At 43.8% G+C, this 24618-nt stretch overlaps 1 protein-coding gene across 1 annotated transcript in view; it reads right to left on the bottom strand.

Moving 5' to 3' along the window:
- The window catches only part of T265_02927 (hypothetical protein), a gene marked incomplete at both ends in the record, with an annotated part of 61099 nt that overhangs the window by 3359 nt on the left and 33122 nt on the right, over positions 1-24618 (bottom strand). The window contains 7 exons of the mRNA XM_009167291.1: positions 349-773; positions 8300-8572; positions 10667-10911; positions 12997-13081; positions 16651-16953; positions 20204-20275; positions 23262-23483. Of these exons, the coding sequence (XP_009165555.1) occupies positions 349-773; positions 8300-8572; positions 10667-10911; positions 12997-13081; positions 16651-16953; positions 20204-20275; positions 23262-23483 (1625 nt within the window). The remainder of the gene's footprint in view (positions 1-348; positions 774-8299; positions 8573-10666; positions 10912-12996; positions 13082-16650; positions 16954-20203; positions 20276-23261; positions 23484-24618) is intronic.

Raw genomic sequence — 24618 nt, 5'->3', positions numbered from 1 at the left:
ATTGGCCACCAGTAAAAGTTCACAAATCATTCTAAGGGTAACTAGTGACCCGGTTTCACATTTCTAAAGCATGAGGGCTGAGTGAGCCGTGTCAGCGATGAAAACCCTACATCTCCTCTCAAAATAGACAATGAAACCGTACACCCTTGTCAGGTTCGTATGATTTACTATCAGTACAAAACGTGCCAAATAGCTTTACTGGACTCCGGAATTCGATTTATATGGGTCTCTGCTTTGATGTAATACCGGATCATTTTGAATTATTAGGAGAAGTTGGGAAAGCTCCAGCGACAACAACAGTACACCTACATTGTGCACCAAGTGTGAGGTAGTGATTAGCAATCTTACCGATCCAGGATAGCCAAACCAGCACTGTCATCTGGAGCAGAACAAGCATGATGCAGCGCCGTCCGACCGTCCTTATCCCTGTAGCCAGGGGAAAGAATATGGGACAGTTTTTCCGATTCCCGATTCACGCCCTCAGTGTCTGATGACTGTGGTGGCAAAATATTCGCCAGTTTGGATCTCAGGCTTCCATGGACTGAAAGTAACATCTCTACGCAACTGGTCGCGCCCACATTTGCGGCTACCATGAGGGCGGTGTGACCCACATTGTCTGTGCCACCAACGAAGGATGCTAAACGCAACAACTTATCGGGACTGAGTTTGTCGATAGGCAAGGAATCCAAAATACCGCCGTGAGTCATGCTACCGGGGCTGCAGAGAGCAAGGTCATCCAGCATCTGCCGCATGACTTCTTCTAAACATTCAAGCTAAAAGAGGATGACACAGGTGAGCACAATCAATACAGGCAAAAGCGTCACGCCACTGAAAATGAAATATTATACTTGCAAGTAGGCATAAACAGTGAAACTTACCACTAGGAGTGTCGAATAATTTAAGGGCCTACTTCTGCGACCAGAGTGACAATGTAATGGAGAGGGATATTGAGAGATATTTCAACAATTGTTGCCGACCACTCCTCAACATTCGTTACTTCGACAGTGTGAGGTCTTGACCTAGCAAAGCGTTGATAAGAATTCTATATGTCCAGTGCATCTTCGACGGCCTATACAGAACACAGTTCGTAAATGTTCAGCCATGCCAGGAAAACCAACGGGTAACATCCCGACTTAGAACAGCGAGTACCGTACTGCGAGTAATCGTACTACGAGGTAAAGTCGTATTGTCCTCTGAGATAAAACCGTGAAAGCAGTAAGGCGCTTCCAAGGACGACCGGTATACCCATATTTATGGAAGCGGCCATGCTACCTTCTTCGAAGAAAGACGGGTTTGAATAGGTCGACTCCAAAAAACCGCAAACTCTGATAGCCCAACGGTTGACCGTGACCGCCGGCACGTTAAGTAAGATGATCGAAACACTTTTAAAAGCGAAGTGTTCGGCAGTGCTCAAAAAGCACATGCTGCACGCAGCTGAATTAAGAGTGAGACAGTTATATTCAACTCCCTGAGTTCTCCGGCCAGGTCGGACCCTGCAGCCAGGTGGGTCAGACTATTGGCTATGGGAAGCACCCCACAAGAAAACCCTAACGACGGCTGCCTTTCGGTTAAACTTCAGAGTTAGAGGCAAACGGCAGGGTTTCCGAACAAAATCCTGCATCGCCCCAATACCTTGTGGGTCATACCTTGGAGTCAAACGGTCGTGGTGGAGTACCTCAAAAACCCCTTCTTCGGCTTGAGTAATCGGGTAGTTTCATTCGCCCTTGCGGCTATTCGCTAATCGATCTTCCCTCCACACCCTTCCCACTCATCGAATGATAATCATCGATCCTTCTGGGGGTACGCAACCTGTCTCTCATCATACCAATGAGTGAACTCGGTTATCGCTTCGGTTTCCGTCGGCATTACGCGTCCCAAAGCAAAGCAGTTCCATTCATCAAATTCGACAATTTTCAGTAGCTCAACAGTATCGAGCTAGATCTGGCTAGAAAGCTACTGGAAAGGCACACTGATGAGGGTGACGAAGATCGCTTGTGTGGCGAATGGAAGCGTATCAAGTAGGCTTTGCTCTCAGCTTTCGGAAATGTTGGTTCAAATCATCCGACTCGACTAAATGAATACTGGATATTGTTGAGATCACCAGATCTTATTGCTGCCAGAAAAGCCATACCAGCAACTACCGACTGTGATGGCGCAAGTACATCCCTCAGATACCGGGTAATTGGGAGCTTGGAGAATAAGAGAGAGCGCTGGTGGATTTCGGATGCCCAGGAGATGAAGAAGGCTTTCGCTGAAAGCAACAGCCTCACTCTAGTTCAACTGATTCGATCAATCGGTCAAAAGAAGGCAAGTGTCAATGAAACAATATACGAAAAAGACGGAACGGTAATTCATTCTCGTGATCGTCGTCTTGACCGGTGGGACTAGACGCCGATGGCCAGCACCTCACACTCTTCAAAGGTGGCAAGGTCCTGGTGAACAGTCGGACAACTATACTGCAGCAGATTTAGGACAGAATGCCTATAGAAGAAACGGAGCATCAGTGTTGAACACCAATGTCGATGACGATGAGTCGGAGCCCCTCGACTGACAACCCAGTCTTCGAAAAGGTCACAAGAACGTCATGCGAAAATTATCGTGGCATCATCCGTCGCATCTAAGGTGCTATCTGGCTGAGGATGCATCGCCCATATATTCACCTTGAGACAAATTTTTTGAACAGTGTCAGCTTTTCAGACGTCCTACTTTGGTCGTTTTTATTGGTTTGAAAGCTGCTTTTGACTGTCGATCGTCAGAAACTTCGGACGTGTCCGATGCAAATTCGTATCCCTTATGATGGCTGTGTATGCTAACTACTTTAGGTGAGTACAGGTATACGGGGGACATTCGCCTGAGTGGTGGAAAACAAGACTGCCTCCCTCACCTTTTCTCTCCAACTTTGTTATGGATGCGCTGTTTGAGATCTCTAGGCCTGCATCTAAAACCTCAGGGGTCGGAGTGTTCCAGAGACATTATCTCACAGACATTGAGTATACGAACGACATTACTCTCCTTGGTTCAGATACTTCAAAAATGTAAACTGTTTTAAATAATCTAAATAAATTTGCCGCACGGTTTGGCGTGCGCTTCAAACCTGCAAGGTGTAAAGTCCTGCCACAAAGCTGGGTGGAACCAACTCCAAACCTAACGCTTGCAAACGAGCCAGTCGACGTGGCAGATAAATTTGTCCATGACGATAGTTGTATGAGTTCTGGTGGATTAACTGGAGATGACACTGATCCTCGAAACGTAAAGACCAGGGCAGCTTTTACCAACCTCCGACACTTATGGCCCCGCAATGACGTCAGTTTTCTGTCAAATGTGCAGTTTACACTGCGGCAGTGCAGTCTATACTACTTTATGGATCAGGGCCTCTGTGCGCAAAGAACACATGAAAGATGTCACTGTTTAACCATTGATGTCTCCGAAGCATAGTTCTGGTCTGGTGGTAACATAGGATTAATAATGCTGAAGTAAATCAGATGGCCCTAGGAAGAAGCAACAACCCCGCGATAGATAAAATACTCAAGCTTCACAGGTTACGCTGGTTAGGACATTTACAAAGCATGCCTGAAGACCGTCTGCCTCACAGAGCTCTTTTCGCCCAGCCTTGTTGAGTAGAAGCAACCCAGAGGTAGACAGTGTATGACCTGGCTACGAAGTAAGAAAACACTAATCAGTAAGCTTAACCAGGTCAGCAACTGCTGCCCCTAGGATGGGGACCCCGGGACCCCAAAAGTTAATGGCACTGGCAGAAATTGCCCAATCGCGCAGTCAATGGCGCTCGTGCAACAAAGCTACTGTTTTCAAGGAGTAGCTACCCGATTCCCGAACCAATTGAACACACCATCGTCTCAAATAATAGGCTGTATGTCCGTTTTCCGTGATAGAAACTGCGGCAGCTGGAACTACTCAGTCCGTCGTTCAGCTGTAGCACCCTTTCGGTTCCTAAATACCATACCACCCGAAGGAAGCACGAGGGCTGGAATACTGCCAGGTTGCCGAAGCCTAGATAGAGGAAGTCAAGATGCAGAGGTCGGGTTCCAACACTGACCCTTCCGATCAGTAAACTCGCGCTCTAACCACTGGGCCATCTCGCCCAGCTGGAACTAATGTGCTTGTGGTGAACGGTTTATAGCTGATCAATTGAACTGATGAACTGAAACTAGGATTATGAATCCAAGCAGCCTTGTTCACATACAGCGGCAAAATGGGGTAATAATAGGGAAAGATTAGGAGATTGATGTAATTTTCTGACTAAATAATCTGGGGAAACAAATACGGGTACTCAACTTCCCAATGTGGGCTACAATTCGAATGAAACAATGTTTCTAGCTGATGGATATAATGGATATAGCTGAATCACATGAAACTGGCGAATGTCAACAGGCAGGAAATCGAGAGAAGTTTTATTCGGGCTCGATTCCCTCACAGGTGCTGTCTAAGTAAGACAACATTTTGAGTGCTGTTGTAGATAAATATCCAAACATAATTCTAGAGTGATCTGGTTTAATTGAAACAATAATGACCAGTAGATATTGTATGTTACGGCAGTGAAGCATCGGTGTTGATCACTGATGACATGCTGTCGATGATGACGATGATGATGAGTAGATATTGTCATCTTTCCAGGCATACGACACAAACATATCAGACCCTTCATATTTGGAACCAATATCCCTTTCCCTACTGTCAAGCTTAAGGAATCATCCCACTGAAGATCTCATGATAAAATCTCTTACAAATCACTTGGGCACTTTAGGTAGACCCACGAGTCGTTCTACACCATACTTGTGTAGCATCCTATCATGTTGTGATAGATGAGTCACGTAAGACACGAACATGGTGCATTGAGTTCTTACGAGTATAGTCCAAAAAGTACCCTAAATTAATTCGGTCAGAATGAATGAGTGTGAATGAATGAGTGTCAGAATGACACTCAATTTCCCCAGGCTGTAACGCAAAATCGGATGGTTTAAAGTGGGACGATTCTCATCGCTGTCACAAACTCGATGACACGACAGCACATGTGCATGATTCGTCAGCTACCTATTGTCTTCGACGGATGTGCTTGTTGAAACAAACATTCACTCAGTGTTTTATGCTATGGACGGAGTAAATGTTGCACTTGACCATTTTATTGTGGTAAAGATCAGCGACCATGTTGAATTTGTGCTGGAAACCTCAACAGTCACGACCTGGCCACGATACGTTCGTGGCGCAGTCACGTGTTGTTGCTGTAATTTTCTGTTCCCGGGGCAGGCGAGAATAAAGGTGTAGTTTGGGAAGGATTGTGGAGAAATACATTGGTACGCATGCTGTATGTACCGCAGAACTCAAACCACCGGGCTGACATGGATGAGATTTGAGAAGAGGAGGTTGAACATCGTAGAGCGAAAAGGATCAGGCCAGCATTTCACTTGCAACAATCTACGTTTTTAATCAGTAATAGATAAAGGTTGGTAAAATCGCGAGGCTTTCGGGAAAAACGGAATTTTCGCAAAAAAAAGAAGAAAATATGACCCAAAGAGGAACAAGATAGCAACTGAGACAAGACTCTCTACACAAAGTGAAATACCGAAATGACGGGAATCCCATATGGTAAGGCTGACAAGGAGCCATAACATAACTTTCCTCGTTGAAATATTATGGTTATCAACGTAGTCAGGTGTTTCAAGAAGCTTCCCGGGAGTGCGAAGAGTGCACCTCTGCAGCATGGGCATACTTACGCAACCCGTTAGTGATCTAACTCATCACGTGCGTTTTACCAATTAGTGACACGTGAACATCAAGCTAGCAGGAAAGTGTATCGTCATACAACGATTTGTAGCCGTTTCGGGGGGAGTGAACAGTGTACGCTGTCGCACAACACACACGCACACCCTCTAACAGCGTACTAATATAGTCGGGTGGGTAATGAAAGGCTTGGAATCAAATTTCTCAGCTCAGCCAACAGACGAATGAACAAGATTGTAAACACCGAGTTATAATGTGTCACTTTGTTGTGTAATCTGGCTTTGACTTGGATCTGTGTAGCAACGGGGAATGTCCTACACGAAAATGTCCGTAAAACCGATGCAAGCCCAGCAAAAGGAGCTCGCTGATGAAGTGGGTTAGTGTATCAGCAGTACTCGCGGTATAGCACGCGACTGTCAACCCGTCAAATTGGATCAGTGGCGTAATGCATCCTTGTGGGAACAAGTGCTACCTCTCCTGATGTGGATAAGGGGCGATTTCCTCGGGTTGGTGTAAAGTCGGTATCTGAGTAGTTATCAATTTTCAGGTCTTAGGATTTAAGTTTATAGATCCAAGAACCAGAACGGAAAATTCACCCGACTCACCTGATCGGACATAGCAGCGATATGGAGCACAGTTCGACCTTCTGCATCCTTTGTTGAGAGATATGATCGACCGAAATGATTCAGAAGTAACACCAAACATTCTTTGTGTCCCTGCTGAACCGCGCAATGCATGGGTGTGTACACATTTCCCTGGTAGAGAAAAAAAGTGAAATAAAATTAAGACAAAAAGGAAGCTTTGTCAACACCAGTATGAGTATTAATGTGTGTTCAGTAGGCTTTGTCACTAATCAGAAACCCGTCACTGCACAACCGAACCGAGTGCGTGTAAATCATTAATATGCTGCTTTGCGGAGAACTTGACACGAAAGGAAGCATCCTGAACACAGGAAACCCAGCGGGATTCGTGAATACTTCGTGAAAACTTGAATGCCAACGTCAATTTTCATTAGATTTTAGGTCATATAAATATATATTTGTCGCTTTGTAGCCTTAACCTTAGACAGAACATAGCCTGCATCAGGTATCCAGAGTGCAACGTTTCGGGCTTTTGAAATCTCCAATACGGGACTCTAAGCCACGCGTAGGTTTGACGATCTCGAATATCAAAACGAAGAATTGGGTAAGAAAGTCTACGGCACTATTTACAAACGGTTAAGCAAATTTAAACAAATCTCAGTTGTCGACGTTTGTGGCGTCAACACGTGAAGAGATGTGCAGGGGTGAGATAGCTCAGTGGTTATAGAGCGCGAATTTACTGACCGCAAGGTCTACGGTTCGAAATCGAACTCTGCCTCAACCTTCCTTGTCTAGGCTTAAGCAACCTGGCAGTATTCCGGTCCTCGTGCTTCCTTTCGGTGGCACGGCATTTAGGCACCGAAATGGTGCTACAGCTGAGCGATTTTTTTATTTTTCAGCACGGCATAAGTCTGTCATTGACTGGTACAGGCAGTGTGGATAACGGGTACCACTGAGAAAGTCTCAGATCGGCTAACTTCCAGTCTACTTCAAGCTGCAAATCAGTTTGTCGCAAAAGGGCTTACGGTACATATTTGATTGTGTGGCTGAGAGAAGGGTTGATATGCGGATTGTGAGACCAGTAAGAACACGCAAACGGTCCAACGTCTGCAAGTGGTTTGACGAAAAGGAATATCTCTATATGGTTATCCGACTGAATTTGGTTCGTTGACGAGTTTTCAACAGCTTCAAGAGCAGTGTGTCCTTACAAAAAGTCTTAATAGAATCCTTCGGTAGTGTTCTACTGAATTGCTCTAAATACCCCGTTTTTTATAGAACACAGTGACTAATTGCATATCTTGCAGATTCTGACATGTACAACACAAATGGTCTTAAACATAAGTCGCTCCTTTTCGGCCGCTGTCGCTTCTACACATTCCAGGACGACACCTCTCAGATTTTAATTTGAACCAATGGTTTAGTTTGATTCTCTGTTTGTTTATTTACAAAAAAACAACCTTACAACTTGGACAGTGTAGGTGAAGTGTCAAGTAACCTTGTGAATAACCAGCAGACACCAAGATTCTGCTCTACTTATTCCCGAAGACTGGATTAGAAGCGACGCGACAGACTACTCAAAGCCTCGCACGCATCCTTCACATATTGTCCCGGCGTTCACACACACACACACCTTAACCTCAGTCAGGGTCACAACCTAGTGCGGTCATGCCGCTGTTCAGACTATTCTCAGCAGCAAAGGCAGTTATCGTACTGTGGACTAGAACTCCCTCTATGTTACCCAAAAGTATTGCGTCCCTCTTGTACCCTATCGATTTTATTGCTCAGGTATGGGTAATTTTGGACTACACATTATTTGTCAATGGGAATCTCAACTGACACCCTGTTCACATCCAAGTATTGACGAACCATTTGGTCACCTGGAATATCTGATTGGTAAATCAGTAAGGTATATTTGCAACTGCACTTGTTACTTACGTGGAATTTCGAAAAATTCAGTGATACGGTAAATATTCATGACTCACTCGAAGCCGTTCGTAACAGGCAACGTTGAGCAATGCCTGAACGCAGTCCAGGTGCCCACGATAGGCGGCAAAGTGCAACGGACTGAAACCGTATTGATCAAGGGGGCATAGTAGGTCACGTGCAGCCTGACTGGTGGGACCTTCTCCCTGCTTTTTCCCCTGTTGTATAAGATGTTTCAACATCAGCGATAAGGTAGTAACCTTGCCACCAGTAACAGCCATATGCAACACTTGCCGTTGACGGAAATCCCGGATAGTTGGATCAGCACCATGCTAAATGCGAAAAATTAATATGCGTACACGCACTGGCAAAAGTCAGTTCGGATGATGTGAAGAATCCGAAAACATCAACATTTGGTCAACTTTAAAATGGTGAATTCTACCGAAAATACCCATTTAGAATAAGAACAAAGATGGGTCGACGAACATGTTTTCGCAAGGTCATTTCAAGTCACAGTTGTACAGGTTAAGAGAGGTTGTAAAGGTTAAGAGAGCAGTATTTAACATACATTAATGCGCATGGTTTAATTGAACAGGAAATCGACTAAGAGACGACATTGGCTACCCATCAAAGAACAACTTGTTCAGATCACCACTGCAATTGTGCAGTGACTGAAGCTATCGTCATAAGACATCGCGACTCGATCCTTTGTCAGCAAAAACGCTTTGTTCGTGAGCTGCCATGTTTCAACTCACCTCCCCCCATACATACACCCTATGCTGAATACACAACCACAGCATTGACAAGCTCAAGTCATCCTGTTTTTTGATAGATAGCCAATATCGTCTCTCATTCGATTTCTTGTTCATGTAAACCATGCTCATTCATATTTGTAAAAACAACTCTCTTAATCTTTGCAAATGTATGAATTTAAAAGACCTTGCCGGGAAGCGTCATGCCCGACGAGGTACGTGGACGTAATGTGCTTTCAGTCGTAAGAGTCTAGTACCTAGCTGCGATAGGAAGTTATGTGATAGAGCAAAGTAAGGAGGCACGGGATCTCAGTTGGAGCTGCTCAGTGTGAATTGACCAGGACTTCCACTCAACTGACACCAAAGGCCGTAGAATTAGTCGGTATGACTTCAACAACAAAGGCCCCATCAGCTTAAAAAATGGGAATTTACAGTCATCCTAAAGCTTAGCTCACCAGATATCTGTTGACTGGATACATTAACGGGCGCGCCATCGCTTCACTTTGCTTCACTGAATAAAAAAGACGTTCACATGAAGGTGGTGCATTCAGGACTGAGTACAGAACTAAGGCTAGGTTCAACCTTGCCCTTTCACAACAGTTAGTGGGAGGTGTATTCCTGACAGGTTCATTGACCAATTCCACATTTGAAAAGTAGAGACCGAGGCCTAAGGCGGCCGAAAAGTCGTTACGGGACAGCCTTCAAGCGGGTTTACAAAATGGTAATCTTCGTTTAACCTCAGTAGAAAACCTGAAACTTGTCAGACTGATCCGGAGAACTGTAACATATGTGGTACAGGGCACATTCGTATGTACATATAATAGCATATATTTATATTATAAATAAAAGTATATATATATATATATATATGTATTATGTGCACAAAAGTACAGGGGATCTCAGCTTTCGGACTCAGGATGGGGTTGTTCGAAAAGGCCACTGTGTCGATTGGAACCACAGTTACAAGGACCTGTAAATGTGCCTGAAGAGAATTTTACTCACCGGGCATCGGATGAATCATTGAGGAGGCACTGGAGAGTCTCACAGGGTATTTGTCCCTATATATTATCAACAACTGTGTGACTCTACCACTGTACTATAGAATCACATAATCAGCAGTTTACTACTGGTTTATCGTCTAAAGAGCTCGGCAACGGGCATATTCATGAACCATCATTATTTGTTAATTTAGAAGTGTAGAATTTAACAGGATTAAGGGAATAACGCAAGTAAATAAGCACCTATACAAAAATTGGTGCTGGTGCGCATAGTCATGACATAACGTACAGACCGGCCGGTGGATCGCAACAGGTCTCTGCGTGATTGTTCCCTAGGTTTATTTCGGTATCAGTTGATTGTGTGAAGCATCGCATTTGGTTTCGAGGAAACTGTGTGCAATCCACCAACTACAGTCCATTGTTTCAGCAAACTACTGACCAGCAGACCTGTTTAAGATACCAGCCGATTGCACACATTCATGTGGCTTACAATGATGAGGAATTTTTGGGATACTTTTCTTTTCTTGAGATTGAAACCATTCACCGGGAAAAACCATGGACCTATAGTACCAGGGACCAACGGAAGAGTAGACAGATTTCATGAAGCTGATGAGGGATGCTTTTTCCGATTTCGTTGAAGGTATTGTGAGCAAGACTCGAAAATTAACGGTCTCACCGAAAGAAGCAATGTGACGCATTCAGCGTGACCATTGGCCACAGCACGGTGTAATGCAGTCCGACCGTAGACGTCAACAGCATTAACCTCGCAATTCGTAGGTGGCTCTTCTGAAGCCTGGACGTTGCTCCTTGAGTGACTGCATGATCGGGAGTTTGGAGAGGACAAAAGAATGCGAATGACGCCGGGATGATTGTTTTGGGCGGCAAGCATTAATGCCGTACGTCCATGCTCGTCTACTTCATCTAAAAAAATTAAAATAATAGTACAAAGTAGAATCACAGAGCATGAATTACAAGGATGAATTCAAATCCTGTTCACTTTCACGATTATTCAGTGTGGTACTCGATTTGAAAGACCCAAGCAACTGTATATTTGAAGTGCCACCCTGGAAGTCCAGCAAAGCGAGATCAAACTGTCAGTCCCATCAAGAGAACCATGACTGCGTACACAACTCATCCTGTTTCAAAACAGTGAGATTTGTAACTGGTATGGCACTTAGCGAATACCAATTCAATTATATGAACACTAGATCGCTGTTTGCCAATCCTGAACTTACCTAACCCAGCATTTCTGGATGCAGGTAATGGTTTCTGTAAATGGAAACGAAACGCTCGATTTGCAACCGAAATGTTGGCAGGGGACGCAGGTGACATTCACCTGACTCACTCGGTTATGGTACTTTTCAACTGAGCGTGACCCAGGAAAGATGTTTCACGCCTCGATGTTCAACACATCGATACTGCCCATTACGTTGACGAATATTATGAGCTAAAGATTCAGGGAAATTTCAGTTGAGCTTTCTGTCAACAGCAAGTTAATTTGCAACTGAGTGCTTACTCCAATGGAAATGTGGAGAGTAAACATAAATAATGAACCCCAAGGACCAAACCAGGAGTGGGCTATCGATGCTCTTTATCGACTTTATGAGTTGTATTGAAAGAATCCCTATTGTTAGTGAATTTCTGATCATCCTGTACTTAAGTTTGCTGCGTTACAATAGGACTAAATAGAATTCTATCGTTTCTCAGCACTAAGCTCATTTCCGTTAATGAACAAAGTAGCTGTTAGTTACATAATTTAACAGATGAAGGGCAGGTAGTTGAGCTCCTGAGGTGGAAAAATTGGCCAGGTTGAACAACTGTTGCTTGTACAGATGAAGTATACTACTCATAAGGTTGCTGAAAACTGTGCGAGAGCCCGCAATCGGTTTCGACATCATATGGGCACAGTCCCCGAGTTTCCGTCAAATTTATGTCCTACTTGAACCCAGATTGCAGAAGATTCAACGTATGCACTCGACTGCCTAACAATTTGGTTTTGACGGGAGGCTCAGCTGGAACCCAGCTGAATCTCTCATTTATGATGTTCTTAAGCAACTGGATGTGCCTAATGCTACACTTGGTACAATATTCGAAATGTCGCGATAAATTGTATAGATGTAGTACACTATTCATAAGGTTGCGACCTGGTGCAGAATATTCAGTTGCTTACGAACAGCATAAAAGAGAGATTCAGCAGGGTTCCATGTGAGCCTCCTATTAAAACCAAATTGGTAAGTAGATGAGCTCATGAGTCGAACCGTCTTTTGTAGTTCAAGTTCTTATATCGGAAATAGAAGTATGTAACACTAAAATGTGGAAAAATTCAAGCTTGACGGTTTAAATGAGTTGTTGCTAACACCACCTGACAAAAGAACATGGAACCCACGTAGCCACAAGCAAAATCAGGGTTTTTCGTGGCTCGAAATTCCAGTTCCGTCGAATCTAAACGTTGTTTGCTAATTTTTTTCTATTTTCCAGTGCAAGTGGGGATTATATCCTCCCAACATGAAACTGCGAAGATCCGTACTGTACGCTTTCGGAACATTACATTGCTCAAGTCTAGTGAACACTGGATGCAAACCCTTTAAAAAGACGGTGAGACGTTAATGACGAGGCGCCCATTACGTGAGAACAGTCTTCCCAGTAGTACAAATAAACTGAAAACGGCAATAGGACACGCATATGGAGACCACGAAGCACAAAATCATGCAGAATGTAACCCAGAGCTAGTTTCTAACCTGTCTTCCACTGGTTAGGACGGAGCGACTCCGCATATTCTCAGAACAAATATTTTAGAATTTAGTTGGGAGTGGTTTCACTATCTTAAGGATGCACAGTAGGGTTTTTATGAGTTCTGTAAATAACAAATTGGAAGTGTACTTCAACCGTCTTAGGTGACAAGTGATGAAAATCTGAACGCCCAAAGAAGGATAAAAGCGGGGAAATCAAGAAAAACAAATGACACAGTACATGCATAGCTCCTCGTAAGGAGGAAACATGACTTACAGAGAAAATCCGTGGGGCCAACGGATACCCAATCTGAACTGGAATCAGCGTATTCGAGCAACAAAGACACCACATCTGCGTGACCCTGAAGAGAATGTAAAGGTCACGAGATAATAGGCAGCTAGCCGGTTTAGCAACTATACTGAGTGGAGTTTCTTATTTACAAGATCAAGCACCTACGTGGGTTCATGGTCAAGCTCACTTGATAATCATTAGCTGGAAATCCAATGCACAGTCCGAACCAATCAGACAGAGTAGCAAGTAACGTTGGCTCGTAGAGAATGAGCACTCGTGAAGCTTTCATATACTGTTCAGCAAGGCATAATTAGGACATTACTTGAACCCGTTACACCAATTAGAGCGCAATTTTGTTCGCAACAAGCCGCACAAAAATTACATGTTGCTGCTCTCCAAAAAGAAGCAATCGGTTTGTGATCATCCATGGTAAACTTGGAATATCCATTGGAACTCTCATCTCCCTTGTCACTATTATCTCCTATTCTAGCTACTTCAGAATACGCGAATAACACTAATTTTCGAAATGTGGGAACGAACAATAAACTTGAACCGACGTCTTCAGAGTATACTTGGAAACAATGCACAGGGCAAGTGCAATCCGGAGAACTGATCGACAGTACAGATATTGCTAAATATTTTCTTGACCACGATTAACTTTTATCTCCTGTTAACATTAGTGTGATTTGCGAATGGGTGTATCTTGCCGCTGATGTCTAATTAGATGTTCAAACAGAAAATAAGGTTGATGGAAACTCGGGGACCATGCCCACACGATGATCCCTAAGTAGACTGGACTGTCGAAGAGTTGTAAACAACCACACGAGACGCACGTTATGTCAAGCGAATATTAAGTTTCTTCGAGACTCACCTTTACTAGAATAACTTTCCAGACTCCATAATGAAGATCGCCTTGAGCAGTCCATTGCATGAGTACTTTTACTTCTCTTTTTGCTGATCGCTTTATCGCCCGCGCGTGACGTAGGAACAAGCAAGTGTTGAACAAAACTAATACTGATTGGTTGGTCGCCAAGGGGTAAGCGAAACCACTACGCCCCAGGCAACACGTACGCGGTAGGGACGTTCTAACTTTATATACTTTGTACTGTAGATGATTTGTGGCAGACGAAGTTACTACTCCCCATTTTCACATTATCGCAGAAGCTGCTGAGCTCGTTTCAGCCATTTCCGTTTCAGGCTGTATCCATAAACAGATATACACTTTTCGATAAATACACTCATTTTCAAATCAATTTGGTTTTCACGGGAGACTCAATTGAATCTCTCAATTATGATGCCTCCCAACTGAATGTGCTGCATACAGGCCGCCTCATTATTCAGTTGGCACGATACTCGAGATAAAGCAGTATATTTTCACGAAAAAAACTACTCACAAGGTTGCTGAAAACTCTTCGACAGCCCACGACCGGTTTCGCCCTTCTTGGGGTCATCATCTAGGCGCAGTCCCCGAGTTTCCGTCAACCTTATGATCTACTTGAACCCAAATTGGACTGTTTTCGAGAAATGCACTCATTTGCAAATCGATTTGGTTTTCACGGGAGACTCAATTGATATACACTTTGTTATCTCATGCATACATGCAGTTCCGAAAACTTAAGCTGTAACAATATTAAAAAACAGGCTCTTTGTAAAAATCTACTCTGAATACATCCTATCGCATTCAGGATGGTTAAACTTTGCCCTACTATCATGGACGGCGGTCGTTCATTACGGTAAAATGGACTTGAAGTTTATCAAGTCGACAGCTCGAGGAATCCGAGGTGATTTGCTGTCAAGAAACAATGTTGTGACATAAATGTTGTAGTCAGTGAGGTAAAGTACAGGACAGAAGTGTTGGCCCTGGTCTCGAATGTCTAGAGAACTAACTTGATTGGTCGGTTATCGCGTGCTCTGTGACTGACTGAGGCACGGATTACAAATATTATGTTCTCTATGTGTTCTGTTCCCTAGTTGCGTTTGTTATGTATTCTCATTTCCGATTGTAAGATGTCAGAATAACAACCAGATTGTCGGCTTCAGTGCATGAAATACTACAAAACCGCACTGGCATTAAAAAAGGAGTACGGGTTACCCCATTTTCTCTGAGCAAATGGCCCTTTCATTTTGTTGGATTTGCTTTTATGAATACCTAGAATCTTACAAAACAATTTAAACAATGCAAATCACAAGGTTTTCTGTAATCTCAGGTGTGATTTCTATCCAAAATTTTATTGTGCACTTGAATTTCACGACGAAGATACAACCAAAAAGGGTTGATCACATCGGAATTTTGTTCACTGTTTAACCAACCTGGAATTTTAACGTCATCATTATTAGCAGAAAGCTGTTCACCTAAACAGTGGTGTGTTTTTTTCTCATAAAGCCATGACGTACAGCCTGAAACTAACACAGACTACACCTGCAGAACAACACAATCAAACCGGGGAGGAAATGCGCCAACTATCCGTCATATTTATCAGTGGTCTAAAGAACAAAACCCATGACAAATCGGTTACCAGTCACGTTATGGATGCTAGACTATTCACCAGACCAACCAGATTATTTTTTCGCATGCTAAGGTCAATTGAAGGAATTTGTTCTGCAACCGACGTCGTGCGGCAATACACAGTACAGTCATTCCCATAAGAACTAGAAACCACGAAGCCTGTAGTCGCAATAATCGGAGCTACCTTTCAATGCTACTGATACACCAGACAGGAATAGGTAAAAGGATGTAAATATAGTGCAGTCCTGTCCTTTTTTTTTAGAAAAAACGGTGAGTTAACAAAGGGGCGAGTTATGATGATCCAAGATGTCGAGCATTTCATTTAAATCCACACCAGAAACACTTCGGTCTAACAATGTGACGGACCACTTTTGCTTTAGCTAAATAACGGTCATCGCTTTCTTTAACAAAAAGGATTTCCGCCAACACCTCACCAGAATCAGCAGTTTTCATTGTCGATTGAGAACGCGGATATCTGAATAAGCCACGGAATTAGTACTCCTCTTATCTCCAGAAATTTTGGAGCACAATCAAATAGCATTAGGGGAAGTGTCTTGGTGTTAGACGAATGACTGGCAATTTCTCACTCAACAATGAATCGTTTAGTTGTCTCTACTTTATTACTAACTGATGTTTGCCTTTTGTTTGTTCGCGACGGCTTGCGTGCGTATACGGTGTACATGCCATTCGTTTCTGGTGATATCGTACGAAGACTGTGGCGGCACTATTCGACTGTTACATTAGACGCGTTGCAACAACTACGGCCAAACGACCAAACACGTATCGGAGGCACTATTTTTTTATTACTCAGCCTATTTGATGACATTAAAGTGGGCTAATGGGTGCATATCCACACAGTGTGGTAGCACCACAACCAATAGCACATGGTAGCTACAATAGCACTGGCGTCACGATTGTGAAAACGGACTCACTTATTCTGAATGACAAGCTGCACTATAACTGAACTACGGATGGCGGCATAATCAAAAGACGACGGTATAATAGAGAAACAAGTGTGCAAGCACAAATGCGACGAAAGTCATTATAGTAATTGATGGCGTCGCTAGGCTACACTGTTTCGGCGAGCCCATCTAATTGTTGACAATCGGAAGAAAAGAAGTATGTTGTCTTACCTGAGCGGCAGCATGATGCAAAGCATGCCACCGGTAAACAGAGTCCTTTGCGCGCAGCAGAGTCCCCGTCACGTTTCGGCTATTGAGCAGGAGACGGCAGATATGTGAATGACCTGCATTGGCAGCCAAATGTAAACAGGTATGTCCACCAGAGTCAACAACACGTCCTGGGGGAAGGGCTCTAGACTCGTAGCGATCCAGCACAGCAATTCCATGTTTTCTAGATAGGTCGCACTGCGTGTGAGTTGGTTCACCTTTCCGTGTCTCGTACACTTTGGACCGAGTCCAAGCATCTAGCAGCATCTAGAAGTCATGAAATGGCGTGGAACGATGATCAAGTTTACTGGTATGTTCCCCAAACCGTTTGAATTATATGCATACTAATAAAATACTGGAGGCGAAAAAGCCAACTAGGATGAAGCAAGCACAGCTGAGCTGACAGTTACGAATCGGAGTGATTTTGTGCTGAATATCAGATTGTGCAGACAGTAGGAAGGTACTGTATGAACGTGAATAAACAGTTATATCGGGATGACAGATAGATAAGATGAAGAACAGGACCGGTATGGTGGATAAAGTCAAACTGCACACAAGCTGTCTTCGGACTGAACTGAAGAAGGCTGGAAAACAGGAGAAAAAACACAACTAACTAGAGAAAGTTTGCCAACGCAGCAGAGTTCAGGTAATACCCTAGTGACGGTTGGGTATAAAAAGGGGGTAGGGGGACATCAGGTGACGCTTCCAATACAACGCAGTCAATGGGAAACAGAAGAGTGGGAGAAGGCGGGAAGTTTCATTATTGAAACGTTGAGGATAAAGATCTTATAGATCTTTACCTATATATATCTATGTCTATATCTATGTAGATAATTGCAGATATCTATACCGAGACGCTTTTTAGTGATGGGTGTTGTTTTCATGCAAATGGTTGCTTACAACCTATCGTCAACTAATGCTGAACCAAAGGTGCTGTGGACCATGTGTTCGAGTGAAATGTGCCCGCCTGAAAAATCTGGATAACGTTTACACTGGTAGCTAACGTCGAATGATCCGGAAGTAAGCAGCGATCGACTCAGGCTACAGTGGACGCATTCAAGGGACAAGAAAATGTTGTTGTTAGTTGCTCTTTTTAGCAGACCTTATTCGCGTGGATATTTGGAGTATGGAGAAAGACGAATTGATTTAAAAAAGACAACGTGAGGGAAAAGAGACAAACGCCAAAGACAGTTGATATTCACTGAGCAAGTATCCTCCGAATTTCGTTAATCAGTCGGTAACACGCGTATAACTGCGATAAACGAAGGCGTGAACTGCCTACCAGTTAAATCACGCAAGTGGAAAGGGACACTCGTGGGCGAGCGTTGCAAACCAATTTCGGACCTGGGTGCGTTGACAAAAATGGACAGGAAATTCACTAGCGAGAAACATTTTAAAAGTAGCGTTGATTTTTCTTAGACCTGAAGAACTGACCACTCATAAAACAAACTTCGCAACTGCGCACAATAAAACAAATACGAAACGAATGCCGCTAGGGTTGTTGGACTATTCGGAATGGGGCGATTGAGAGGGTATTATATAACGAAAGTCTAAGGATTTTTGATATTCATTCAAGTACCTCCAAAATGGAGATGAGGAAAGGGGAAAACCATGCAGAGAATAAGATCACAGGCGAGACCATAAATTCCAAACACATGAATTTCATCTGGGCTATCAAAACAGGGATAGAATGGGAAGTGGAATTCTTCGTACTAAGTGACACCACGTATCAAGAGGATGATGTGAAATTCCGAGAAAGAAAACTAAGCAAAACTCAGAAGTGTCAAAAATGCAACAGATCAAACTGTATAAGGCCATAGTCGTTTAGCTTCATCTAGTAAAGTGAAGAAAAAACAATAGAAACGTTTATCACACACCTTCATGATCTGATCATTTCCACGTAATGCAGCCAGCAAAAAGGGAGAGGGAGAACTTGTAACAGAATGGTTTCCAACAGATCGTAAATCCATCGCACTACTGCCACATGAACCGATAGTGTAGCAGTGCAGAAGTTCGGTGGGGCATGCTCCAAGCAAAAGTTTGACTGCTTGGATATTGCCACAGCTGACTGCGATGTGAAGCGGGGAGTATATGGGCTGTAAGAATGACGAAGTGAGAAAAACACAATGAAACATCACCGCCAGACAAAAAAACAAGGCAACATGACTGAGGGTGATGGGGTCAGACAGTGGATAGCCTGAATAAAAAGAAGCATGAGGTCATACTTGAGGACAAGGCCACACAGTGGTTGTGAGGACACCATTGTCAACATCCTGTTGACGTAAACAACTAACCAGTCGAGTGGACCTAAAAGTGGAAACGAAACAAACCGCGTGAGCAAATACTGTAGCCTAAACATAGGTGTGGGAGAAACTAAGTCACCCTTGGTTGGCTAAATGCTAACGACCAGGCCTACTATCGCTCATCAGTTTGTAAGATAAAGACAGATTGTTCTAAAGCAGGCGCACAAAAATTCCACTCTCTCCATTCTTCTTCAACTGTATCATTGACGAAACAATGAAGCGAACGCTGGAAGGTCTTCAAAACTGCGGTGTTCAAATTGTTGTTGGTGGGAGCCCTGTTAATTTGGAATACGCAGATGACATCGCCCTCATCTTTGAAGACCAGCCCTGAAGAATAGCCCTGTTGAATAGACTGACCACCATCACCAGCGCACCAGCTTTTCTCCCTCCTGACTGCATCATCACCGGTAGCAATATTCGGTACCGCTGCCATCAGTTATTGGGTTAGTTTACTACCACAGCTCCCATTGGAGATTGTGGAAAACTTTACATACCTCGGTAGTTTTATTGGCTCTGACGGAAGCGTGCCTGGTGAAGTCGATGCAAGAATCTCAAAGGCTCGAATCACGTTTGCTAATTTGCGTCACTTGTGGCGTCAAAAAGGCATCTCACTGGCTCTTAAGGGTCGTGTGTACCAGGCTACAGTAAGGGCTGTGTTGTTGTATGGGTGCGAGACATGGCCTCTTCGGGTAGATGATGTGAGACGTCTTCAGGTTTTCGACCACCGATGCCTCAGAAGCGTGGCTGGTTATGGATGGCGTCAGCGTTTAGTAACGAAGTGATTAGAAAACGGGTGTTTGGTTGAGCGGCAGGTCTTTCAATCGGAAAAAACATCAACATCAGCGACTACGGCAGCTCGGTCATGTGCTACACATGCCGAAACATCGTCTACCAAGACGAATGCTGTTCTCCGTATCTCCGCGAGGTAGACAACGCATGACTTGGCAGAAGGAGAGCACGAAGAGCTTGGGTGTTAATGGCGTTGTACACCTTCCAGGATGGGGTCCCCGTGACCCCACCTGTGCTTAGCTGGAAACATTGCAATAAATAGCGGCTAATCGATGTAAATGACGTTCCTTCCAGATTGTTTGATTGGGCGCTTGAAGGTATAGGTACCTGAGAATGCTTGTGATAGGTTATCACCAGGTCCGCTCCCTCACCCACTTTTCGTCTATTCTCTCCACTCTAGGGCTTTTAAATATAATCAGACTTACCTTATGGTTGTACGGCGGTGAAGCATCAGTGTCAACACTGATGTTGTTGTTTTTGATCATTATCAATTCAATCTATAATAAACACTTTTCGGACACCGCCAATAAGGCTTGGCAAGCAAAGATGCAAAAACTCTTGACTGAAATCAGGTGCAAGCCCACGTCGTGAGTCGTACGTGTCACTCATTTTTTATGTTTACAGAACACGGTAGATATATAGTTTCATGTTCCATAAACCGTGCTGTAACTTCAGAGGGAATGAAGTCGATCGGAAAGCCCACACAGATATCGCGGAAAGTATACGAATTTAGACGGACAGCAAATTCAAGGAAACCAGGCAAACTTCATCACCAGAAAAACTAACCTATTTTCAAGTTTTACACCAGGTGGGATTTCTTCATAAAGCCAAAGACAGAATACAGGTTATGAGACTTCCTACTAGGTCTGGAATACAGAGTGCAGTGACAGAAGACGCTTTTTGAATATTTTGATACTGTTGAAAAGTCCATACTAGGAACCCATCAGAGAAGGGCTTTCAACAGGATCCATTTGCCTTCCCGCTCGTTCCTACCGTTCACCAGTGATCTTATTTGCCCTGTTTCTGAATTACTGAACCCCTTTCCGATGACCCAACCCTCCGAATTCCTACACTGATTCTTCCCACATGTCCGCCTCATATCAACTTAATGATGACCTAGTGTATTACATCGCAGCAATGAAGGCCAACCTTACAGAAAAATATTTTTTGGGTTCATTGAACGCAGCTAAAGTCAATCCATTTTGATTCGCATGCTCCACCATTCCTTCACCTACTACGCACGCTTTGTTGATTCCGGCCCTATCCCCATGGAACCTGCTGCTCCTTTCCTACACTCTTTTCCAATCTCGATTGGTCTCGAAATGTAAACTTATTGCATTGCAGCCTAGAAAACCCAGAAAACTCAGTTTCCTTTTTAGGTCCCCGTCTACACTTCTTTCCATTCCAAATTCTGCGCAGACAGGTGCCGCTGAGCAACACTGATGTCATATGTGGAGTAATGGCCTTTCTACACAGCTTTCAGTTATTTTAGTCCAAAGAACTGGGTCACTTGGATTCATTTCGTTGGAAGATATATCACGAGATGTTAACATTATTTTGAATCTCCGTAGCAGGTCACATACGATAGATTTGGCAAAAAGTGAAGCGAATGGACGGCTGACAGTGAAATACAAACACTTGCTTAACAGCAGAGAACCTATAAACTTGTCCACATCAGCAGGACGGACTGATGCATGTCGGAGAGCGTGGCTGGGCGTAGATGACCGTACAGAACAGTACCACAGTTGACTTCAAAAGGCCGAAGGTTAAATCGCGGCCAAGCATATATGACCATCGGGTTTCTCATGCAGCCACGTCATCAAACAGATCCGAAAGATTGACGGTAGTGTGAGGATGTTTTGTACCTTCTAGTACAGACTTCATCCTGTCAGTGAGACCAATCTATGCTGGAAAGCCCAGAATCACTGTACAGCTGCTCCATTCTCTGAGCTCATAGGAATATTTTCAAAATACGAGTGGTGCTGTGTCTAAGTGAGAGTTAATCACACTGCTGATCATCAACTCAATGCCAAACGGTTACATGTTCAACCACTGACCGTAAGTTCGCACGACCGAGACTCTGAGTTTCATGAAGTCTGCACAGCTGATGATTACCAACAACTATGAAACACCTGTAAAGTGTTTCTCGGCTTTTCAGCATAAATGGGCTTTATTCACAGGATGAATTCCCCACTGAAGAGTCGAAAGATTCGTTTTGTGCCCGGTACAGTTAACTGAAGCCAAAATTACTGTCAACCTGGAAGGCCATGCTCATCGGAATTCACCATCGAGAGCCATGTACAGAAATTCTTGAAATAAACCATGACTTCTATGTTTCTAGTTACGTGATGAAAAATTGAATAGTGTCTGCTCTATTCATTCCACTTTGTTGCTGAGATGAACACTAAAATCCCGGAATCTAAGTTTTGCGTGGGTTACTTTAGTTTTCATTCTTTTGAATTTGTTAAATTGGTCTTATTCGCTTCCCGAATCCTGAGGGGAATTCTTTGGTGTACTTGAGAGGTTGGGAATGAATTCTAAGAGACATCTACGAAATGTTACAAATTACTCGTGTTTTATGTCTTTTTGTGAAGATGTGATCGAGTCCGAAAGCGCTCAGCCGTACGACGTCCTTTCACTTTTTGAGATAAATAAGGCGGACTTTGCCGTAGTAGCTATGAGACTGATCTGTGAACGCTTCGACCTTGTGTCCTTCGGGTTGTGGTTGGTGTCTTGTGGCCTACTAACAGGTACATCTAAAAAAGCCAGTTTGCCGTTCACCTCCGTATTCGCTGTGATTTGAACGTCGTGTAATAGGTCCATCAGCTCATTCGTTCAAGTTCATCCTTCTTTATAATGGCAAACGTCTCATTCAACTATGTGAAATTCATATTTTCTGTTCCACTTTTCGCACTGTAACTTCGAATTCGAATTCGGAAATTGGTGGTCCCATTGATTTACCTTTGAAATCTTCATGCCCTCCGTTGAAATCAACGTAATTTGTCGAGCCTAACTTGGGGTAGGAGCTGTTGGCTGTATGGGCAGTTCAGCTCTCACGCGATTGTCATCAAGTAGTTGTAGCGTTAACTGGAAGTTCGTTGAAAAAAAATGAGCGGGCGAAGAGGCACAACACCATTTCGAAAGTTATAACTGACTGGTTTGTCAACAGTTGACGAAATTAGTCAGTGAGCCAATCGTGGTGAGTAGATAGAGGGATAAAATAACGAAAAAGCAACAGTTCTTCGAGCTTATCGTACCTAACACTCCTGTTACGGGAGAGAACAGCGGGGACTGTTGTGTTGAGTAACACAGTCGGTTAGCCAATGCCAGAATAAACCTGAAAACGCACGCATTTAGACCTTATAAAATTAATAGCGAGTTATGCGGTCACGTGGAATGGAGGACCGTAGGGATAGACAATGACTTGTAGCTCCGACAGGCAGGGCTTCAAGCCTAGGAGGTGACACAAGATGATAAACCTACCTCGCCTGAACTTAAGCCACAAGTAGTCGTACTATCCACAACACGGCCGGAAAATTCTTCCCCAGCAAGATCCTCTGAGGCAGGTGGCCAAGACGCCAGGGCGAAAATTCCAGCTAGCGGGGAGAGCAAGTGTTTGACTAACTGACCGGTCGTATCATACGCGCTTGCGAGGTGCAGGGGAGTGCAACCGCTATTGTCCTGCACATCTGCTTTAGCACCGAGCTGTTATAAAGCAAAAATATGCAGGGAAAACAGCTTGACATTCACAGTATACTTGCAAGCAGTATGTGGCTACAAGACCAACGTACTGTATTCGCCGCGAATGGTCGACGATCCGCAAACGGTCCGATCATACGCATCAAGATTACCATTCATTGTAGAAAAGTGATGTTTGGCTGCACCCATGCACAAAAAGACAGATGCCATTCAGTAATATTATAGTGTTCGTTATTTTGGAGGCAATCATTTGGTTGCATGGGAACGAAAAGGGACCCGATCCGCTGCCACTGAAAATATTTTTTGTAAATATATTGATTTATGGAAATACTGGTCACTGGTAACAACGTAAGTTGAAAAGTTCTGTCTCGGTGATCCTTGATGGGCGAGAGTCCATCTGCGATATAGGTGCTATCGCTGACCATTCACCGGTAAGAAGCTTGCTGATGAGTAGGGCAGTGACCCGATAGCAGCAGGAAAGTGATTACCGGAAATACATCTGTGGACCAATACGGCTAGTGATACAAAACTATGCGGTACTGAAACGTTCAAGTACGATAACATTCACACGGTAAGGATTAACGGGTATCTCAGTTAGTTGATTGAAAATGGTGCTTTACATTTAACGAAATGTAACTGGAACAAATTTAACCTGGGAAATATGGGTACAACGTGTTGGTGGGCTCAGCAATAGAAGGAGATCATATACAATCAATTGAAAAGTGTTTGGGACCGATTGGGAAGTCATCGTTTCATGGGAGTTTGGTAAACAATCGGTGGATTTATTGCTGGGTAACGTTTCGCTTTTGACACAAAAGCATTAGCATTCCATTAACACACCACCGAGGAACGCAGATGAATACCAGGCATTAGTCAAAGATTCGGCAATGGCAGGGCAGGCTCTGGGCATAGGATAGATTTAGGAAATATGGACATCCTGAGATGGGGTTTAAGATTCACATCACAGCGACTGGTGGCCGAGGCGGTGGGAATCGCCAAGCCTCCCAGTGTGAATAGAACAGAGGGGGTAGAACTTGCAAACGTGTGAAGAGCGGTCTTAGATCAGCCAAGATGATACGAGGCGGTGTGCAGTTATCAGCGAAATGGTCTGGCTCTAAAAGTACAAAATCCATGTAGAGTT

The sequence above is a fragment of the Opisthorchis viverrini genome (genome assembly GCF_000715545.1).
Source record: "Opisthorchis viverrini unplaced genomic scaffold opera_v5_38, whole genome shotgun sequence".
NCBI lineage: Eukaryota > Metazoa > Platyhelminthes > Trematoda > Opisthorchiida > Opisthorchiidae > Opisthorchis > Opisthorchis viverrini.
The sequence above is the reverse complement of the archived record's forward strand: the minus strand, read 5'-3'. Positions and strand labels throughout refer to the sequence as shown.